Genomic DNA, 22,202 nt, shown 5'->3' with positions numbered 1-22,202 from the left:
TACACATTTATTAATTGTCAGCAGTCAAATGTGGTTGAATCCAAATTTGAGATACGAGAGCGTAAACTGTAACGAGACTAACTAACAGAATATGGATTGGGCTAACAATCCATATTCTGAATTCTGTGAATCGGGCATCGGCGCTAGAAATTCTGTTACGAAAATCTTTAAATAAGCGTTTCAAGATTTATTTCAGTTGTTTTTTTTTATTTTCATTAATGATTTGTTAGTTTAGTTAGTTTTTTCACTACTTGATTTAGGTATAACTTATTCTGAAAAAAAAAAATCGATATATCGCTAAAATGTTTTATCACAAGTTAATGAAATATAGTGATCACACTATCTATGATCAAAGGGCAATCTAGTTATCTAATAGTTTTGTTAACTCGCAAGAACGTTTTTCACTAAAATTGTAACACTATATTAATAAAAAGAAGGAAAATGGTCACAGGATTGGTTTCAGGAAGATTAGCACTTGTTACAGGTGAACATATTACATTTACATTATATAACTTTTTAGTGTCAATTTATTTAATCACACTTTGTGGCATTAAAAAAAAACAAATAACACAATACATAAAAAAATATAAAATTTACAATTGATACAGAAAATTATAATAATGATAAATATAGAAAATTGTATATTACACATTTCATCTGGTAGTTTAATAACATATACTTTACCTGACCTACACCCATCTTAGTACCCCTCATGACTGCATGAGTCTATAAAATTTGTTATCAAACTTAGTGTACTTAAAATTATTTTTTTGTTGTTTAGGAGCTGGCTCTGGTATTGGCAGAGCAGCATGCCAAGTTTTGTCTCGGGAAGGTGCTACTGTCATTGCTGCTGATAGAAATTATGATGCAGCTTTGGAAACTATTAAAACACATACAGCTTTAGCATCGGGATCTAATGGTATGATTGATGATATACTCTGAAACATGAAAAAATACTGATAATCATTAAAAATCTGTTATATTTAACATTAGCCAACAGTGTGTTAAAACAGGTCAATATTACATATTATAACTGAAAAGTGGATGATGATTATATTTAGAAATGTTTTATCTACAGCTGCTGGTGATCACAGTGCAGTGGAACTAGATGTTACCAATACCAAATCCATTCAAAATCTTATTGAAAAATTATCAAAACAGTATACAGAGGTTCCTAGGATAGTTGTTAATTCTGCAGGAATTACAAGGGACAATTGGTTGTTAAAATTGTCAGAAGAGGACTATGACAGTGTTGTTAATGTTAATCTCAAGGTATCTACAAATACATTAATAAAATACAAAGTGTTTCTATATTAAGTAATTAGCCATAATGTATGAACTGTATTTCCCAATGTTTTAAATACAAAATTTACCATTATTTATGTAAACTTGCTAGGTGAGATAGCAGGCCGGGTTGTCCAATGATGTCCTAATGATTTTAATATTCTAAATCATTATACAACATCAATAGTCAGACAGAAAAATTATTTTCATAGGGATGATGTTTTTATTTGTCCAGAGGCTTATCATATTTATACATTTTTATTGTAATTTACAGGGCACATTTCTCATAATGCAGAATTTTGCCAAACAAATGACGGAGAAATCTGTTTCTGGGTCTATAATAAATATATCTAGTATAGTGGGGAAGTATGGTAATATTGGTAAGTTTTGTAACAATTTATTTTGTAAAATAAATTAATCTAAAGAAATGCTTAATTGATTTTGTAATTACATATTGTGAATTTTGTTACAATTGTTCTATTATTGAAACAGAATACACTAATATAGACCAGTTATCTAAACACATTATGGAACTTTACTATTCAAACTGTCAATAGGTTTTAACAGCCTGCTCATTGTCCTCCAAAAGATAGTAATTTTAATAAGCTGAGAAAATAATTCAAATAAATTATGAAAATGAATATAGTATAAAGTACTTGAAAAGTTATTTTAATTGGACTATAAAAAAATTACTTAAATTCTAGGTCAAACAAACTATTCGGCAAGTAAAGCAGGTGTGGTAGCAATGACACAGACGGCTGCCAAAGAGTTGGGGAAGTTTAATATAAGGTAATTTTTTCCTTAATAAACTTCCCAACGAAATAAAAAATAATTACGAAAACCGGTGTTTTAAATTAATTCAACTCATCTAGATTCTGTAAAAAATATTTATCCATTCGTCGCTATGTGTTTAAAGTAACAATGAGGTAAACACAAACAGGAACAGGAATGACTGTCAACAATTGGATTTACGGTATTCAAATACGAGAAAGTCATACGGGAGTCAAAGTTCGAACTGAGTCTCGTTTCTGAATCTCAGCAGCCATAGTTCGGACTAGTGTTGGTTCCCAAGTGTTACGACAAAGGCCATCTGATTTCGTAACTATGTTTCCTTCACCAGAGATTCAAATAAAAAAATATTTAAAAAATCAATGGCGCTAAAACCTTTTTTAGGTCTGGGCCTCAGATTTCTGTATCTGTTTCATGATCATTTGTAAATCGAATATAGGCAAGTTGGTGATCAGCCTTCTGTGCCTGACGCACGCCGTCGACTTTTTGGGTCTAAGGCAAGCCGGTGTCCTCACGATGTATTCCTTCACCTTTCGAGCTAATGGTTAATTAGAAAGAAAATCCATTGGTGCACACCCGGGGATCAAACATACGACCTCAGGGATGAGAGTCGCACGCTGAAGCCACTAGGCCAACATAGCTCTTTAATATCATCGTAAGAGATTCAAATACCTCGAAATTATTAGGTGTCGAGAATTTTTTATTACAATTTAAAATTGTAAATTTCAGAGTAAACGTGATACTGCCTGGTTTTATCGATACACCAATGGTAAAGACAGTGCCGGATAAAGTTAAGGCGGGACTTCTCAAAATGGTGCCTTTGGGGAGATTGGGAATTCCTAGTGGTATGTGTATTTTAACAAATGAAGATCAAAAGTATTGTTTTGCTGGATTTGAACCCGAAAGCGACAGTTTGGCCATGCCATTTCTACTTCAGTTTATTTATTAATTACCACTTTGTTGCATTACAATATAAAAATTAAACATAATTAAATGAAAGGAGGGAAATTGGCTGCCTTATCACTTTCTTTCTTACCCTTATAGTTTACTTCACATAGTAATCACATGATTTTTTTCAGTTGAATTCAAAATTTTATTCTAACACATTAATGAATGTAGTTAATCCGCAGTTAGATAATGTAGCATTTTGTTACAGAAGTGGCCGAGTTAATAACATTTCTTGGTTCAGAAAAGTCTTCCTTCATAACTGGTGCATCTATTGACGTCACTGGTGGATATTAATATGACACTTCTAGATCAAATAAATCTTTACTATGTAAGTGCTCTATTTTACAAGATGTTGATATATTTTTGGTATTGTTGAATATAATATAAATATCTTGTTTACAATTGGTATTTTATTTTGGCTTTCCTGGTTCTGTGAATGTAGAAGTCTTGTTTTTTAATTGTTTTATAATATTTGTAAGACTCCTACGAGCTGCTACATCTAGTATCAGATACATGGTATGTAATTAAAATTATTATAAATCTGAATGTTTTGTTGATAAAACCAATACACTGGAACACATGCATTGTTGATGCCATTATTAAAGATTTTATTTCTTTTGATACCATTATCACCTAGTTATTAACATAAATAAAAGGTTATTAAATTCCACAATTATTTATTCTGCATTTTCTTAGATTTACTTTTCTTTAATTCGGCTTTATTTTTGATTCTCTTATCCTTCATAAATGTCTTATACTGAGTCTTTCTCTTTTCATCAATAATTTCCTTGTATTTCTTCTTATTGTACTTCTGTAGCTCTGCATCTGCTAATAACTCGTCCACCATTGTTCTTTTTCTTTGCTTTTTAGTTAACCTTTCATTAACATGGTCCAAAGCTGAATCCATAATTTGACCAACCTGAAATTAATATACTTCTTATTATAAACTTATTACTACAACTTATTGCTAAAACTATAAATGTGTGAGTATATCACACAATAATATGAAAGAGTAATAATATACTATTTAAATTAATGGTAACACTCAAAAGAAGCGGTTGGCCACAACAGAGCTTATAATGCAAGGAAACACAACTGGAATCATGGCAGTGTTGGTCCAAGAACCATAATATACTGGCATATCCGGCAGACTTAAGGAACAAACAGGGATAAGAGTTGTCCAACGCAACAACCTACTCGAAGGCGACGTAAATAAGGCCGCTGTAGTGGTGTTTAATAATAATATCAGAATCACACAATTTCCGGCCCTTACCACTACCAATGTCGTAACGACCCGATTAGGCACAGATTGCTGGGACGTAGTAGTGGTTTCATACCTCATATCGAGCCCGGAAAGGATATCTAAAACGGCTAGGAGAAATAGTCGGTACAGTCAAACAGAGAATCATACTGGGAGGAGATGCTAACGCAAAGAACCCCTGGTGGGGTGGCTCCAAAGTCGATAGGAGAGGCCTGGACTTCGAAGCTAGTGTCAATGAATGGGGCCTGCACATATTGAACGATGGACAGGTCCCAACATTCGATACTGTTAGAGGCACCCGAAGTCTAAAAGCTACATCGACGTTACGTTAAGCACTGAGGATCTGCTTGATCATATCGACGGATTTGAAAGTAAATACGTCGCTAATTTCGTCGGACCATAACACAATAACCTTCCAAATCAAACTAGAGAAAACAAGTCAAAAAACCCACAGTTACCACAAGGAATTACAACACAAAGAAAGCGGACTAGCAAAAGTTCAAAGAAATGTTGCAGAAAAGTTTAGAAGAAGTGAAATTCAAAGAAAAAGTAAAAGCGATAAAGGACAGAATGGAAATCGATTGGGCAATTGAACAACACACAAATTTAGTATTAAAAACATGTGACGAGACAATTCCGAAAATAAATGATAACCAAAAATTTAAAATCGCGTGGTGGTCCGACAAACTCGAAAGACTCAAGAAGGAGGGAGCGACGAAAAAGAGAAGGATTAGATGTGCCAGACCAGACAGACGACAGAATGTCGTGGAGGAGTACATAGAAGCTAGAGAGGTATGAGGAGGAGGCGAAAATCGCCCAAGCGAGGAACTGGAGGGAGTTCTGTAGTAGGCAGGACAGGGAGAGTATGTGGGATAGTATCTACAGAATTATAAGAAGATCGGAAAAGAAAAAAGAAGACATACCCATCATTCATGGCGGCAACTACCTTACGGAAGAGGAGTCGGCCAACCTATTAGCGCAGGCGTTCTTTCCGAATGATACTACTGGGGAGGATAATGGCGACCACAGAGCTACTAGGGCGCTAGTCAAAGAGCTCGGTGAAGGAGGAAGTAACCCTATTGATCCTCCTTTTACTCAAATCGAACTAGAAGATGCGGTCGTCAGCTTTAACCCTAAAAAGGCACCCGGAGAAGACGGAATTACTGCAGATAGATGTCGGCAGGCCGTCAGTGCATCTTTTGACATATTTCTGCAACTAAATAAAAGCGCGGTCTTAGGTCTCTTTCCGGCCCGGTGGAAGAGAGCCTCTGTAGTGGTACTACGAAAGCCGGGAAACCCTGACTACACTAACCCGAAGGCCTATAGGCCAATAGATCTATTGCCAGTTGCCAAACTGTACGAGAATATGCTAGTAAGAAGAATCAGATGGCACCTGGTACCACGCTTGAGCAACCGCCAGTACGGCCTTATGCCCCAGCGCAGCAACGAGGCCCTCTATACCGCAGTGAGACATATTAGGAGCAAGCTCGAAAAAAAGAAAATCATAGCTGTGATATCGCTCGATATAGAGGGCGCCTTCGACAGTGCCTGGTGGCCTCAAATACTGGTTCGACTGGTGAAAGAGGAATGTCCTGCAAACATAACAAGAATTATGAACAGTTATCTACAGGACAGGAGCATCATCCTAAATTACGCAGGCCATAAAGTCTTCAGAAAGCAAAGGTTGCGTGCAAGGCTCCAGGCTGGTAGTGACACGTAAACGTAACTTTGACAACCCTCGCTTCACGACGAATAGAGTGCCAATAATATTAACAAACAAAATAAGGATCCTGGGCGTAGAAATAGACGCTGCATTAACGTTTAAAGTGCACATAGACAACTTGTACACTATAGTCTTACTATATCAATATATCTACAAGTTTCGAAAGTGGTAAAGATAGGATGGGGCTTACAGCCAGACGTCACTGCAGCAGCAGACATGTTTGACAAAGGGGAGGCGGAATGCGGCTGTGCTCAGCGACTCTCGCTCTTCACTGGATGCCATCGCGGGTGGACGCTCTCTCGATCCCCAATATGCCGAGATTCGCCAGAACCTGGAAGAGTGCCTTGAAAATGGCATTAAAATTGAACTCTTTTGGGGTGGAGGCGCACGTTGGCACTACGGGAAACGAGAGGGCAGACGCTCTCGCCGGGGAGACAGGGACGCGAATAGGGTACGATGCCTATCCGCTTTTCTACTTACGACGACTGACAAGACTCAAGACTATAGACACCTGGAACGAGCGCTATGTGGAGGGTGAAACAGCCTCAGTCACAAAAATGTTTTTTTAAGCATACAAACAAATCAAGACAAAGCGTTTCGCACCTCACATGGCGCAGATCCTGACTGGCCACGGGGCTTTTAGACACTATTTACACAGACTCAAACTGAAGACGAGCCCCGTGTGCGACTGACAACAGTACCGACCTAACGGTGGTTCATTTACTTGTTGACTGTGCAACATTCGGAACGGCCAGGTGCGATCTGGAGGTAGAGACTGGCTTGAGGATATCCCGGGATGGACTATCCGACATGTTGCTTAGGCACAGATCGCAGCTGGAAAAATTCTGCGGCAAGATTGTCAAACATGTCAGTGACATCGCGGGTGGCGCCGGTCAGCGGGCTTCGACTCGCCTATAAATATCATAACGATATTTCCGGAGTAGTTGTCGACCGGGCCCGGCGTGAGACGTCAACCCTCTGAGTTAATAATGTCCCTTTTCAAGGGGAGACTTCGACACTCCCCTGCTACCTATCTCCTCTGTCACATATCTGACTGACTGCATGGCGATTAGCTTCTAGACGCAGGATTCCTCATTAAAAAAAAATAAAATAAAAAAAGTAAATCAACTAGGTTCTGGATCTGCACATATTTTAGTATCTCTGTGATTCTGATAGCTGTAGAAAAGCAAATCATATTAACTAATGTAATCAATTTGTGTTTAATATACAGAAGATTTATATAAACCATGTACAAGTAGCATGCAAGCAAATAAGTAATGCTAAAATTTTGCTATTATTACTTGGTAAATTAAATTATCTGTAAGTATTGAGATGGACTCAAAAGAAAATAATAGTGGTTAGTAAACCTACTAAGCATTTGTACGAGTTTATAAAATAAGAATACCTGGAAATACTTAGGCAAAACTTGCATATCATTCTTCTTGTAGAAACGTTTTGGGTCTAACACAGACCGCATTTTAAGTAATTTAAGATCACTCTCTAATTCTGGTGTTATTTCAGGAGCACTCATGTCAAACCATCCTGGGCCTTTAGTTTTCATTCTTTCTTCCTATAAACACAAGTAGATAATAATAATTAATATTCATTCTTATCTAAATTAAACAATACACTTATACATTATATATAGCAGTGAAAATAAGAAATTTCAGTGAAATTTTATTAAAAATATTTGTTTTAAAGTAATGTGTTAGTTTACCTTCCGTAGCTTCCTTAATTTTTTATCACTGATATTGTATTGAGGCAAAGCAAGTTCTTTTTCTATGCCTGGCTTTAAGACAGAGTTTTTCATTTCCTTGTCAACATCAACAGAGCCAATATTAGATTTCAGTTTCCCCGTTTCCTTATCTAACTGATCAAATGTGAATAATGGTTTCTTTTTATTTACAGCTAATAATGAGTGTGACCACAACATGTCATTAAAAAAGTCATCATACATTTGATCTATTTTAAGATTTTTTAATTTGCTTTCAATTGCATCCTCTGCAACTACTTTGGCATCTAACTCTTGCTTTGTTTTGTCGAATAAGTCTAATATGGCTTGTGTTTTTTTTTCCTTGTCTGTAATTTATATACATTTCAAATAATCGCAAATAAACATTTAGAAAAGTAATAAGTGCAAAGTTTAGAATAATAATAGAAAATGTAACCTATGAAAAGTTTGTCATCCTTTTTTAATAGCTCTAACTTATTTAGAAGGTCGGTATCACCAACTGTGTCGATAATAAAATCCATGTTATAGTTTGACGATTACTTCATAGCTTTAATTTAATCAACTTTTACTTAAAAGCTTTGAAAATTTCAAGTTTCAACTACTATACAAACAATCCCACGTGAAATTGAGAACTGAGAACTTCAGAGTTCAGATGTCAGAAGTGATTTTTTTTTTTAATTTTATGGCCTGGTAACGAGACCTTTAAGCCAAGTCTTATTTACGGTCACTAATTCACATGTTAATCTATCGTTTCATTTGTTTTCTTAAATCTTCCCCACGGTATTTTTGATGTATTTATATAATGCACTATAACACTTTTTGTTTTTGAGCAAATCACACAACTGGCGGCGGGAGGGATCACTAATTTCCATTATTTCACTTGCCAATATTAGTCTATTAAAAATGAATATTTGGATTTGGCATTTAAAAAAGATATGGTTGATATCTGCGATCTCGTTATTATTACAGAAAGAGCAAATATTGTTAGCTATAATATTAAGTTTAGCGAGGTGCGCGGGTGCAGTGTTATGCTCAAAGCGCAATCTGTTCATTGTGGTAACGAACTCACGACTCACGATACAGCTAGTATTCAACTCATAACAGGGTCTTATATGTAAATTTTCCTGTATACTACCATACCATTTTCCTTTCAATTTTTGATCTTCTTCCCATAATGTTGTCCATAAATTTTTTATCGAGTTATTGATATAATAATAATAATCAGTCATAGGAACCTGTACCACATCTCTGTCATTAAGAGTGTTAATCCCTTCATATGCAGCTTTGTCTGCTTTTTCGTTACCAGTAATACCTTTATGTGAGGGTACCCACGTAAAGGCAACAGATATCTTTTTTATGCAACCGCAAGACAGTATCTTTAATTAAATAAATAATATAATTAGTTTTAAAATTATTAATATAAGAATGCTTTAGGCTATTTAAAAGACTCAAAGAGTCTGTCAAAATTAGAAAATATTTACAATTATTTATAGAAATTATAGATTTTAAAGCAGCAAAAACTGCATATGCCTCTGCTGTAAATATGGAGCACTTTTTATCGAGAGCAAAGCTTTGAGCAACATCTTTTTGGGAATCATATACCGCACTTCTCACAAAATCATTGCCTTTACTGCCATCAGTGTAGATTGTATAATACTTGTTATTTTCTTCTATAAAAGCCAGTAAATCTGAATTATTTTCGATTGAATTTGATAAAATCGTAATAGGATGAGTGATACAACTGTATGAATGAGTGTAACACGACCAGTGTGAATGTTTTTTGATGTTAGAATAATGAGATTGTATTTCTAAAAAGATCTGGCACAGAGTTGGAGATGTACCTCTCAGGAGACCATTTGGTGAAGTGAGTGGACCATCTATATTGATTGGGTGAGGTATTATCCTATTTATAATTTGGGTATTATTTGATGATAATAGTTTCAGGCAGTATCTTTCTGCAAGCATAAGTCGTCTCAATATCAATGGCATAATATTTGTTTCGACTTCCATGGCCCTTATGGGAGTCGAACACATTGCTCCTGATATGATCCTCAAAGCTCTGTTCTGCAATATATCCAATTTATGTACATGAGTGCTGTTTAAATAAGCTAAAGAACTGTAATCAAAGTGACTTCTTACAATAGTTTTATATAATAATGAAAGTATTTTGGGATCTGCACCCCATGTAACACCTGCTAGACATCTTAAAATGTTAACACCATTTAATGCATTTCTAGATACATATTTAATATGTTCTTCAAATGACAATTTCTGGTCAATGATAATACCTAAAAAGCTATGAAGAAATGAAGCTATCAACACAACTTCTTCCTCTGCGAAATCCATATTGAATGTGTGGAATGACATTATTGGATTCTGCATACCAGTCAAGTCGAGATTTCACCATATTTTCAAATATTTTTCCAATACATGATGATAACGAGATTGGTCGATAAGAACTGATCTGTTCAGGTGACTTATCTGGTTTTAATATAGGTATTACACATTGAGTTTGACATGAACTTGGTATGAGTTTTTTATGCCATAGATTATTAAGAACATTCAAAAATAGCTTTTGTACAGATTCAGATAGATGTTTTATTAATAAATATGGAAAATCATCTAAACCAGGACTAGTATTTCTTCTAGATTGTATACTCATTAAAAGTTCAGACCATGAAAAAGAATCCAATAAAAATTTAGATTGAGGATTTTCATTGTTAATATTAAAATAATTGTCTAATGAATTTGGGTCAAGTAAATTGTTACTATCTGATAACTTATCTAAAAGTGGCTCTACAAATTCATCTCTATATGATTTATTACCAATTCTGATACCCTTAAACTTTTTAATGAGATTCCAAATTTTACTGATGGGTGTAGTTCTATTGAAACTATTGCAAAAACCATTCCAACTGATTCTTTTTTGCTCCTTTATAGTGCGTTTTTTTAAAGTATCTAATCTTTTATAGTTGATGTAATTATATTCTGTTGAATCATTTCTATACAATTTCAAGGCTTTGTAAGATTGTATTACGGCTTGTTCACATATACTGTTCCACCAAGGGGCTGGTGGTCTACTCCTAAAGTTAGTCCTAGTGAATCTAGGAACTGCCATGAGTTTGAGTTTATTGAGCCGGTTACAAAACTCATCATAAGATTTTATTGGACTCTCTTCGCTAACCATCATGTCATGGAAGACTAAACCAGAAAATTCACTATACTTTGACCAATCTGTTTTATCATATAAAAATCTGTCAACATGTTTATTAATTGTGTATCTTTCAATGCACATTGTAATGTTTGTTATGGTTGGATAATGATAACTACCCATAGCATCATCATGTACTGACCATTCACAAAGAGGAGCCATACATGGACTAACAAAGCTTACATCTATTGCTGAGGGGTTGCGTGTAGGATAATTTATTGTAGTAAAGCTACCATTATTCAAAATACATAAGTCACATTCATCAATTATATTATATAAGTTATTCCTTCGACTTTTCGTAGACATACCATATCCAAAAGCAATATGATGTGCATTGAAATCACCACTTACAAAAAGAGGCTTCGGTAATTCTCTTATAATATTGTGCAATCTATTCATTCTTATACTCCTACGTGACGGAGGACAGTACACACAAAGAATAGACAGTGTAGTATTTTCTGTGTATATACTTATGGCTATAGTTTGTATATCTTCATAAAAAGTAGTATTTATAACATTGTGTTTCAAATATGGTTTAATTAATAATCCTACATCATTACGAGGATTTTTTGAATTTTTATTGTAGAAATTATAACCGGAAATATAAAAAGATTGATGGTCTTTTAACCATGTCTCATTTAGTAAACAAATATCAATATTATTTTCATTTAAGAATTTTGTAAGATGTTTTTTATGATTTGCACCTTGAACATTAAATTGCGCAATATGTAGAGACGATGTTGTATATGGTTGTGTATCGATTATATTAACAAATTTTTAATAAGTATTTCTTTAATAAATGTTGTAGTTATAGGCTCATTATCATTCTTATTACCTATTTGAACCAGTGTTTGTACCAGGGCCATAAGTACATCACTGTTTGCAATTATTTGTGATTTTATATCATTAATACTTACAGCCTGTGAGGCAGGCTTAATATTTACAGATTTATTTACATGTTTGGGTGCATTATTTACACTAATCACTTTTTTATTTACAGGGTTGGAGCGTGGTGGAAGGGGAGGGAACTCATTGTTATCTTTTGTGCTGGCAATGCTTGCATATGTTATTTTATTTTTCTTTTCTAGGATTTTATTCATTTTTATCGGACACATTTTGGATATTGCTAAATGAGGTCCACTGCAATTTACACAGCAAATCTCATTTTGTTTATTGCAGTCTTTATAAGAATGTTCACCTGAACAAATAGAGCAACGCTGTTTGCCATTACAAATTTTAGCATAATGATTAAATTTCATACATTTGAAACATTGTTGGAGAGGAGGTATATATTCAAACACTCTGTAAAAAAATAAATCATATTGGACACTCTCAGGTAAAGAGTTTGCCAAAAATGTGATACTAACAGTTTGTGTTCCGACTAATTCATTGCCAATTTTTTTCATAAATCTCCCAACTGCAATTATTTCATTTGTAGAAGTTAATTTAGTAAATAGTTCTTTATTTGATATACTTGCAGGCACAAATCTGATAATACCAGTTTTTTCAATTTGAGCTACTGGAATGTATGCTTTCATATGTTTCTCAAGAAAACTTATATTGTGTATCAAGTTATTAGCTGTATTATGTTGTTTAAATATCACAACAATTTTATTTGCGCTAATTCGCCTTATTGCCACCACGCCTTTAATTTCGGAGAATATGTAGTTTAAATATATTGGGCTTTTATTTCCCAGCCTGTCCTGAATATTTTTGTTTTCAATAAAAACCTTAAATTCCATATATAGAATAGAATTTTCAGGATATAGTCTTTTATAATTAGGCTTGAGATATGGGATATACGAGTCTTTCTCACCGCCTCCGCCGCCAGCATCAGAAACATTTTGGGGATCTTCGAGCCGCCGTCGTGGTCTCTTTTTTGAGTTGGGCGGGTCAAGCCCGCCCCCCTCGTTTCCTTCCATGTTTATTATTTATACACTATGTTTATATTTAATTTGTCTATTAATACTGTTATTTACAAAGAAATAATATTTATTTTAATTAAAGTATTATTTTAGAAAAAAAAAAAATAGTACCGCGCTTTTTCAATTTCCCGCCAAGCCTCCTGTCAGAAGTGAAACATCAATCACGTTATTAAATGTGACATATGACGGATCAAAACTTTTGCATATAGAATAAAAATATTACTGTTAGGGCTAACTACACGAGCGGCAGATCAACTACACTCGTCGACGGCAGCCGTTGGCGCGTTGGCGGCACCGTAGACGTGTCAAAATGGAAGCTGTACGGCAGCCATCGTCGACTATCTTTGTATAGGAGCCAGTTGCAAAATGAATTCCGAAGAAGAAATACTTGCTTTAACTCTGTCGACGTCGAGGAAAACGAAAAAGAAACACACGTATATTGTGGGTTCAAGATTTTTTTCATTTATGGATTTATTCTTAAAATCACTTTTGTTACTGACCACTTATAGTTTATATTTCCAAATACAAGCATTTTTCTTTACTTCCATAATTAGCATTCCAATATGAATACTGTCACTGGAGATCATTTTATAAAATCGCGCGTGCGCACTCCTAAAGTTGCAGTCAACTGACAAAATGGCGGACACGGCATGCTAAAAACACAAACAACTGCAAGCATCGATACAGGTCGACGACTACCAACCGATTTTATTTTGATAGACATGAATACAAATAATACAATTATTTTATTTTACCTTATTACTACTAAGATTTTTACAGAATTTCATTAATTGTATTAGAATTATTACTGTCATTTTTAAATGACATGCTATCCTTACTCCGTTGGAGAAAGTACTCTTCGAATCAACCATGGTAGGGAGAAGAAAAAGACGCGTAACCGAAAAATGTGACGGTAAATTTATTTCCAACGCCGATAAAGAAGTTTCACTCCAAAAATTCGCCACTTGAAGTACGATAAAAACTCACCATATTCTCATACAAAATACCTCTTAAACTTATGTGATAAAATAAACACGGAGACACATTCGATATTATACACAGCACAGGACAATTCCCAACTGTTAAGCCAGCGTACAAAATAGCCACACAAACTCAACTCACATTGTACAATTAAAAACAACAGATTATCTTAAAATATCAGGTAATAATTAAAATAAATATAAAATATTTTTTTTAATTATTATTTATTATAAATTAAGACACGTCCATCAAAATATAGCAGGGTTGCTTAACAAACATGATTTAATTAGTATAGCCATCACTGACCTGCCAAGAAATTTAGGAAATGTAGACGTCATATGTTTCACAGAAACTTTTATTAAACAAGGAAGCGAATCCAACGTTAAGATAAATAATTATAGATTAGTATCTTCATATTCTCGACCTCATCAACGCCGAGGAGGTTCGTGCGTCTTAATAAAAACAATTTAAAATACAAGGAAATTTGTTACCCTAGACTGGAGGTCGATACCTCTCCAATTCGAATACTGTGGCGTTGAAATAAGTAGGTGAATAGAACTTAATAATAATAATATGTATTTACTGGACGCCTACTTTAGATGTAACAACTTATTTATATAATTTAGAAAAACTTGTAAGTGAACTAATAAACATTATTGGAACATAGACATTTTAAGAAATAATAAAAGTTCCCGCAAACATATCTCTGTTCTTCGAAATAATAATTTACAAATTATGTAAAAACTCCTGCTTAGCCTTAATAGCAAGTAACATATATGACTATAGCTCTCCACTACTTGGCACTTTCAGACCATGAGACCACGCAATCGCTGTCTTTTACACTCGAAGAAAACCAAAATTTTAATGATAACCCAAAGTACTGGTTTATATACAGACGAAACTCAATAGGGAAAATACTAATAAATTTATTAGGTGTCTATCAAGCCTCACCTTCTCGGACGTATACAGCTAAAGCGAAACGAATGAAGCATTCGACAACTTCCTTGACACTAACATTATTTTACAACATGTTTTCCGATGTTAAAAATTAAAAATACTTAATAAACTAATGTCTATCAAAAATAGATTCTTTACTGAAGCGCTAAAAAATGTTCAATAAGAAAATAACGTTATCCCTAAATATTATATAAAAAAGTACAATAAAAACAAAATAAATCTGCAAAATATAACGAATGCTCATCTATTTTAAAATGTATACATAAATCCTATCAGCTTGCTAATGCAGAATACATAAATTGCGCAAAAAACAAAAATAGAGCAGCCTGGAGAGTAATCAAAACAAATACTAGCAATTAATTAATATCTAATCAAAAAAGAATCACCATAGAATCAGGAACTAAATATGCTACTTATTTAATGTCTATTTTACCTCATTTACTAGAAGTCAAAATCCAATTAATCTATCGATAATAGAAGGGATCTTTCCTCAAAAACTAAAAATATCAATTATCAAACCATTCGCTACATAAAAACGGAGCAGAAACACAAATGACTAATTATAGACCAATAACTTTATTTCCCATATTATATAAAAAAAATTGACAAAGTTATCATGCGACATTTAAGAAAAATGAGTACGGAACACCTCAAAGCAGTATTTTGGCCCACTACATATTATTATTTATTATACATATATTTCTAACGTATAAAAATGTTCTCCCAGATGCTATACACTAGAACTGCATTACTATTTGCTGATGTCACTTATAATTGAAAGTAAAAACGAACAAGATGTAAAAAATTCAATGGGATATTTAAGGCTCAAAAGAAATCTTATAGAGCAATTTATGGAGCAAAGTCTCTAGACAGTTGCGTACCTTTGTTTAAGAAGCTCAATATTTTATCTCTTCCCTGTATGTATATTTTAGAAATATAATTATTCCTGTCAATGGGAATAGGGATCTGTCGAAGTAGACGTGGGGAGAAATTTGCTGTGCCAAAAATTAGTGTGCAACTGTTTAGGAAAAACACCTTTTGCATGGGAATCAAGGTTTACAGTAATTTACTAAAATCATTAAAAGATCTTCCGACTAGAGTTTTTAAAAATCGTACTACTTTTGGAAAAAAAATCGTACTACTTTTGGAAAAAAAATATTATTCAATAAATGATTATTTGCATGAAATATTATAAATAATATTAATTTGATAATGTATGATACAAGTAATATAAGAATTGACTAATTTAGATGACATATATTGTAAAAGTCCTTTAAAGACAAATTTGCACGCCATTATGTGTGGCAGAATATGCGAACTTTAGATTGTACCATCATAACAATACCATACTCTGGCGAAAAAAAATAGTATTATTATTATTAGAGTGAGTAGTTTAGTGCATTGATCTAGGTTTGATATAGGCGCAAATATATCCACTCTATGTTGGAGGACTTGAAAATTCCTGTTTCATTCAATTTTTTTTTTCAAATAGTCCTAATTCTGCAATATCTTGTCGATCGGTCTTCAAGTCGAAATCTAGTTCTACCATTCATAATTTAAAGCTGAATAATGGTACATATTAAAATAATGCTTACATAACATTTAAAATTACTCTTTTGCATACTTATTTCTTGTTTAAGTAATATATGTATTATTTATATCTTTAACAACTGGATTATATTAAGTAATTGCGTCATTCGTAATTACCTTTTCAAAGGTTAAAAAACATTAATTAAGCCATGAATTAACATAAGTCGAAGAAGTATATTTTATTAAAAAAATAAAAAGAACAGTAAATTAGTTTTTAAATTAACAATTAGTTTTCTTGTATAAATAGAACCACTGATGTTAATTTTGTGTCCAAAAATATATAATCTACTGCTATAATGATTGCTGTATTAGGTTTTTTACTTCTTACATTCGACTTTGCTGTGGGTAAGTGCGTTAATTTTATTAGTTATTATCCGGTTTAACTCTTTTTCCACAAAAACTTTTTTATTTATTTATATTATCACAACGTTGTCCCGAAGGGATAGGTAGAGACCACAGGTCTCCACTTACGGTATTGACATACATCTGTCACTTCATCCACTTTTAAGACACTCACTCTGCATGCTCGGTGACTCATGGGTACTTTTAAGTTGTCCCTTCTCTTGTACCTCCTGGATTTGGTAGGTACGAAAAGGCATAGCGGAAGCCAAAGCGGAAAGCCGCTTCGGTATAATTACTATCCCCGGTGGCCTCGTATATCCAAGTTTCGTTTTCGTTTCCCATTCATCCGTTCTATCTGGCCAAACCACCTGAGCATTTCCTTTCGCATCCTTGTTTCGTACCTTCGCCTTTGACCCACAGTGCTTACGTATCTCACTATTACTTGTCCTATCACGCAATATACCACACATACTTCTTAACGCTCTCATTTCTACAGCATTTATTTTAGTTTCATTCTTTCTCTGCTGCACCCAACACTTACTCCCGTCGAGATAGACACTATGTACGAGCCTTGTTTGAAATTTCTTGGCTACACATAAAGGTATGTATCGCTCCATTTACTCTATTTCCAGCAATCATTCATCTTTCTGTATCATCGCCATACTTTCCATCCGAAATAAAGATACAGCCTTAGTACACGAACTTATCTACTTGTTCGACATTTTCTCCATCTGTCAAAATATCGTTTATTTTTATTTACACTACAAAAACTGTATCCCATTTCAAAAATGCACTGTATGTCCAAATGTAAAATGTCTAATAAGCACTTTAAACATTGGCTGAGAACGTATTCAACATCGTGTACGTATTATGTTTAAGGAATAAAAGGTGGCCAAAATGCCGAGGCATCAGTGCCCTACATGGCTTCTTTACAAATCGAGGATAGACACTTCTGTGGCGGCGCAATTTTATCTTCCAAATGGATACTAAGTTCAGCTTACTGCACTCAAACCTAGTAAGTAAACAAATAGAGGATACACTATTATTTTGTTCATGATCATTTATTTTCACAGTTACTTATGGTGGTAAACAAAAACAGGGGCATTTTTACATGTCTCTTTGACCATACTTTATTGCTTGTAGGGCAATAATATAGGATTTTTTTTTTCAGTTACTATAATACATCGCTAGTTACAGTGGTAGTGGGTATCTTGAATACTCTTGAGAGAGGTCAGTCGTTTCAAGCAGACAAAATAATAGTTTACGATGACAACTTCTATGTAAAGAATGATTTAAGTCTGGTCCGAGTTAAAGGGGAGATGAAATTTAACAAATACGTTGCTGCGATCGAGCTGCCAGAGCGTGAGCCTAAACCTGGAACAACGGCGGTGGTTAATGGTTTTGGAAGCCAAGAGGTAGGTAGGCTTACAGTTATTGCCGGGGAAATCATGCCATAAAGATGATGGAAACATCAGTTAAAGATGAACAGAGTAAATATACTAATAAATATTCTAACAATTTGTATTATATTATATTTTAGAAATAAATATAGCCTATATTATTCTGGGGTCATTTAGATTTTTAGTTAGCTGTTAAATTTTTTGTTTGCAATCGGTGAATCCAGGTTGAAGACTACTCAAACTCGTCAATATTGTTTCAAATATATAAATCTCTCCTCATTATATTATGTTAGCATAGACTCACATTTCGATTCATAAATTTACTTTTTTTCCTAATGCATTTTAGCGTTACGGTGAAGTTCTCAGACAACTGCAAACCCTCAATATGTCCACATTATCTTTAGAGAAATGTAATAGCTTATACACGGACAGAAGGCGACCATTGCATAAAGAGCAACTCTGTGCTGTTGGTGCAAAGAAAGAAGCCAGCGTGTGTCTTGTAAGTAGTTTCACTCGTAACGGCCAGATGTAAAATTGTCTTAAGCAATTTAATTTACAAAACCTTGTAGATATTTGCGTAGTTTTTATACGACGTATATGATTTGAATGCAGTGTGTATAATATTTTATGTTTGTCTACAGGGAGACAGCGGTGGGCCGCTTTACAATGGAAAGAATCTTATAGGAATCGTTTCAACAACCAACAGCTGTGGCAGAAGCAAGCCTAGTATTTTCACAAATATATTTTACTACACAAAGTGGATTATGGATAATATGAATTAGATAGTAAAATGTATTTATGCACAAATAAAAACCAAATCCTATTTAATTTTTATTCTATACAACTCGGCGTATTAAGCATTCTCTACGAAAATAATCAAACAAAACATTACGTGAAACTCAGTGAAATATTTTATTTATTTATTAATAAAAATAATCCTGTCCTAACAGGTGACAATAACTGACAACAATGCACAACAAGTGAATAAAATTTACATACGAAATAAAAAAGCCCTTAAGCCCCAAAAAACAATTATGGTCTATATGACTTGCACACATGCGCATCATATAACACTCTCACAGTAGTGATATACGTGAAATTCTATTATTTGTTCTACGTAAAAGCATACATACGTATTAGCAAAAACGCTCTCAATCTGCCTCTAGCTCTCTCAAGCTATCGGGCAGGGTGAGCACGATTATTAACTGCTCGTAGGAGTCTTCACTATTTTTAGAGGTAGCGAGAAATGTTCATTGTTATGTATTGTTACAAAAAGTATCTGAAATCCTTCTTACACCTATATAGAATTACTCTTGTGAGATGTTGGTGTAAAGAGGCGCAACCTCTTTAGCTATTAAAATTTGAAACTCCGTGACCCGTGTCAGCAGTTGGCCAACTCCTAAACATACTGGCGCATGATAAAGTCTGCAGCTTGTACACCTCCAGCGTCTCGTGCATGTTTTGTTGTGGAAGAGGGTTGTTATCCCGTTTGTTGTCTTGAAGCATCGCTGTCTGTTACCTGTTATGAGTACATAATTGTAGATTCTAGGAAATAGTAAAATTCAAATAAACACCAAAATTACAATATTTTAAAACAATTATTGTATTTCAAAATATGCTCAACAATGCAGTTAATATTAATTAACTTCTTCTTTTATCCCCCACAAAAATATATCGATTTTATTATATTTCAAGTTTGATTGTAAATTTCTCTTGCCCATATACTAATGCTATTTCCCGTCTGTAAGTAATATTTCTGATGCTGTGTCCCAGCTGCTTTTGAAAATGTAAGTTTTCTTAATTTTTCCAGAGATAGTATGGAGGTATCACGAAAGACGATCGTCTATATGGATGCCCCAATATTTGGTTAGTTTTGACAAATTTAATTTGTTCAAAGACATGAAAAGGATATTTACCTTTTAAGTTCGACAGGGTTTCGGAAGCATAATTGGTTTTCTTTTTATTGAGACGCCGCAGAAATTGTTGTCAGTAATTTCATTATTTTATTCACTTCATTCCAGGTGTGCATTGTGAAGAAAACAGCTGTATTATAGGAAAATATTTGTCAGGGATCAATTTTTAGATTGTTCAATGCGTTAATGTACATATAAAATTATGTTGGATACAATGCGGACCCGATTACCTGCGGATACGTAATTTCATATTTATCTGCCGTTGATTTTCTTTCCTGGAATCCATATTGAGAGTTTGACAATTTATCAAATCAATGCCAATGGGGAAGATTACTGTCAAATAGTTCCTTGTTGAGGGCGCCAAATGTTTGTTACAAGGACGCTGTCAAACTCCATAGTAAATTATAAAACTTCGCGATATTTTACGATTTGTGATCATTTTATTACAGGTCGGTGTGTGGCTATTGGATGTAAAGAAATAGGTTCACATAAATTCCCTTCTAATCCCACCCTAAGAAGAAAATGGGAAAAAGCATTGAGAAGAGTTAATTTTAAATCAACTGATTATAGTAGGTTGTGTACTCAGCACTTCAAAGTTACAGATTTTGAAATAATTTCTAAGGTAACTGGTATGTATCATTAAGATATAAAACGATTTAATTAATGTTGTGATAAAACAGCAATAAACTTACTACTGTTACCGACTTGTTGTATTAAGTACTTTAAACTTGTATTTGTTTTAGGATTCCCACTTCAGCGAATTTTTTTAAAGAAATCTGCAGTCCCAACACTGTTTTCTTGGAACAGTGCGTCAGGTCAAGACACTTCTGCACGAGCTGAACATTGGAATAGAAGAAATGTTAAGTGTTGCATCATACCCAGCACTGTGACAGAAACTAATGAATCTGTAGTTGACAACAACACTGCTGTGGCTGTGACTAAGGATTCAATTGACCAAGGCTACGCTCATGAGGTTGAAATTTCAAGTATCAGTGATGAAAATAGTGAAAGGGTAGGTCATTCTACAGGATTGAGTGTTAATCAATCAATGCACACTTCAACTTTTTCCAGAATATTTGTTCTTGAAAATTTTATGGTAGATGAGAAGGCAATCCATTTCTATAGTGGTTTAGAAAATTATGATAATTTTAAATTAGTGTTAAGTACTTTATGTCCTATGGCATACAGCTTAAAGTATAAGGGAAGCCAAGTGATCAATATCACAATTGAAGACCAATTTTTATTAATATCAATTAAATTAAGACGAAACAAATGTGATTATGAACTATCAAAATCTTTTGGTATTAGTAAAACTTTTGTATCAAATATTTTTATTACCTGACTTAATTTTACATATGACATATAGTCACTTATTGATATTTGGCTGGAAAGGAAGTTAGTTGACTATTACATGCCTGTGCAGTTTAAGAAAAACTATGCAAACACAAGAATAATAATAGATGGAACTGAAATTCCAATTACAAAACCTAAAAATCCAATATCACAGTAGGCTACATTCAGTTCCTACAAAAATAAAAATACAATGAAATTCCTAGTAGGTGCAACACCCGGGGGGTTGTTTACCTACTTTTCTATGGGTTATGGTGGCTCAACTTCAGACAGGCAATTGATTGATAGGAGTAGTTTACTTGAAAAATGTGAAACCAGAGACAGCATTATGGCAGATCGTGGATTTAATGTGCAAGATTTGCAGCAAAAGGCATTGGCATAAATATTCCCACCTTTTTAAAAGGAAAATCTCAATTAAGTGGTGTAACAGTGAAACGGGATAGACAATTAGCTAGGCAATGAGTTCATATTGAACATTTAATAGGTCTAAGTAAGACCTTTAACATATTAAAATCAGAATTAAATCCTTATTATGTACCCCTAGCTTCCCAAATTTTCTTTGTTTGTATAATGTTGTGCAATTTCAGAGAAGGTATTGTAAATAAACAAAGATTATGATTCTGATATGGGTTTTATTCATAATTTCTATATATATGTCGGAGAATGAATATTTTAAAATTCCCGCCACTCTGAAGTTAGTCGTAGAATGCGGTGTGGTATGGTAAGGTAGACTGTCAACGTTGACAATTGACAATGCCTAGTCTGTGTGATCTACCAAATGTCAGTGGCGCGACTG

General features: G+C 33.9%; 3 protein-coding genes and 2 long non-coding RNA genes across 10 annotated transcripts; 3 read left to right on the top strand and 2 right to left on the bottom strand.

Moving 5' to 3' along the window:
• Window positions 1-9: 9 nt before the first annotated feature.
• LOC123710124 (estradiol 17-beta-dehydrogenase 8) lies at window positions 10-3,423 on the top strand. The gene is made up of 7 exons (XM_045661886.1): window positions 10-484; window positions 782-919; window positions 1,079-1,272; window positions 1,559-1,664; window positions 1,989-2,073; window positions 2,803-2,918; window positions 3,230-3,423. The coding sequence occupies exons 1-7, from the start codon at window positions 442-444 to the stop codon at window positions 3,313-3,315; spliced, it is 768 nt and encodes a 255-aa protein (XP_045517842.1). The 5' UTR covers window positions 10-441; the 3' UTR covers window positions 3,316-3,423.
• LOC123709825 (deoxynucleotidyltransferase terminal-interacting protein 2) lies at window positions 3,417-10,205 on the bottom strand. 5 transcript variants are annotated; one of them, XM_045661438.1, is made up of 5 exons: window positions 10,026-10,205; window positions 9,579-9,801; window positions 7,723-8,084; window positions 7,411-7,575; window positions 3,417-3,940 (listed from the first exon to the last, which is right to left on the bottom strand). In XM_045661438.1, exons 2-5 carry the CDS (start codon window positions 9,769-9,771, stop codon window positions 3,695-3,697), a joined length of 966 nt encoding a protein of 321 aa, XP_045517394.1. In that variant the 5' UTR covers window positions 9,772-9,801; window positions 10,026-10,205; the 3' UTR covers window positions 3,417-3,694. The 5 variants fall into 5 exon arrangements, with proteins under 5 accessions (XP_045517394.1, XP_045517717.1, XP_045517474.1 ...); XM_045661761.1 differs by lacking the exon at window positions 9,579-9,801 and adding an exon at window positions 8,174-9,113; XM_045661518.1 differs by lacking the exon at window positions 10,026-10,205 and adding an exon at window positions 9,877-10,019.
• Window positions 10,206-16,626: 6,421 nt separating this feature from the next.
• Window positions 16,627-18,966, top strand: LOC123709410 (chymotrypsin-2-like). Its single transcript, XM_045660728.1, has 5 exons — window positions 16,627-16,746; window positions 17,623-17,758; window positions 17,915-18,158; window positions 18,490-18,642; window positions 18,785-18,966. Exons 1-5 carry the CDS (start codon window positions 16,698-16,700, stop codon window positions 18,923-18,925), a joined length of 723 nt encoding a protein of 240 aa, XP_045516684.1. The 5' UTR covers window positions 16,627-16,697; the 3' UTR covers window positions 18,926-18,966.
• Window positions 18,962-20,358, bottom strand: LOC123709415. The gene is made up of 3 exons (XR_006753730.1): window positions 20,287-20,358; window positions 20,060-20,186; window positions 18,962-19,662 (listed from the first exon to the last, which is right to left on the bottom strand). It is a non-coding gene; the product is annotated as an uncharacterized LOC123709415 (long non-coding RNA).
• A 108-nt stretch (window positions 20,359-20,466) lies between these two features.
• On the top strand, window positions 20,467-22,026 carry LOC123711207. 2 transcript variants are annotated; one of them, XR_006753916.1, is made up of 2 exons: window positions 20,467-20,678; window positions 20,800-22,026. It is a non-coding gene; the product is annotated as an uncharacterized LOC123711207 (long non-coding RNA). The 2 variants fall into 2 exon arrangements; XR_006753917.1 differs by having other exon boundaries at window positions 20,467-20,685.
• The last annotated feature ends 176 nt before the right edge of the window (window positions 22,027-22,202 follow it).

This window comes from Pieris brassicae, chromosome 1, assembly GCF_905147105.1.
Source record: "Pieris brassicae chromosome 1, ilPieBrab1.1, whole genome shotgun sequence".
In the NCBI taxonomy this organism is placed as follows: Eukaryota; Metazoa; Arthropoda; class Insecta; order Lepidoptera; family Pieridae; genus Pieris; species Pieris brassicae.
Note: the sequence above shows the minus strand (reverse complement) of the source record. Positions and strands in the feature narration are given on the sequence as shown.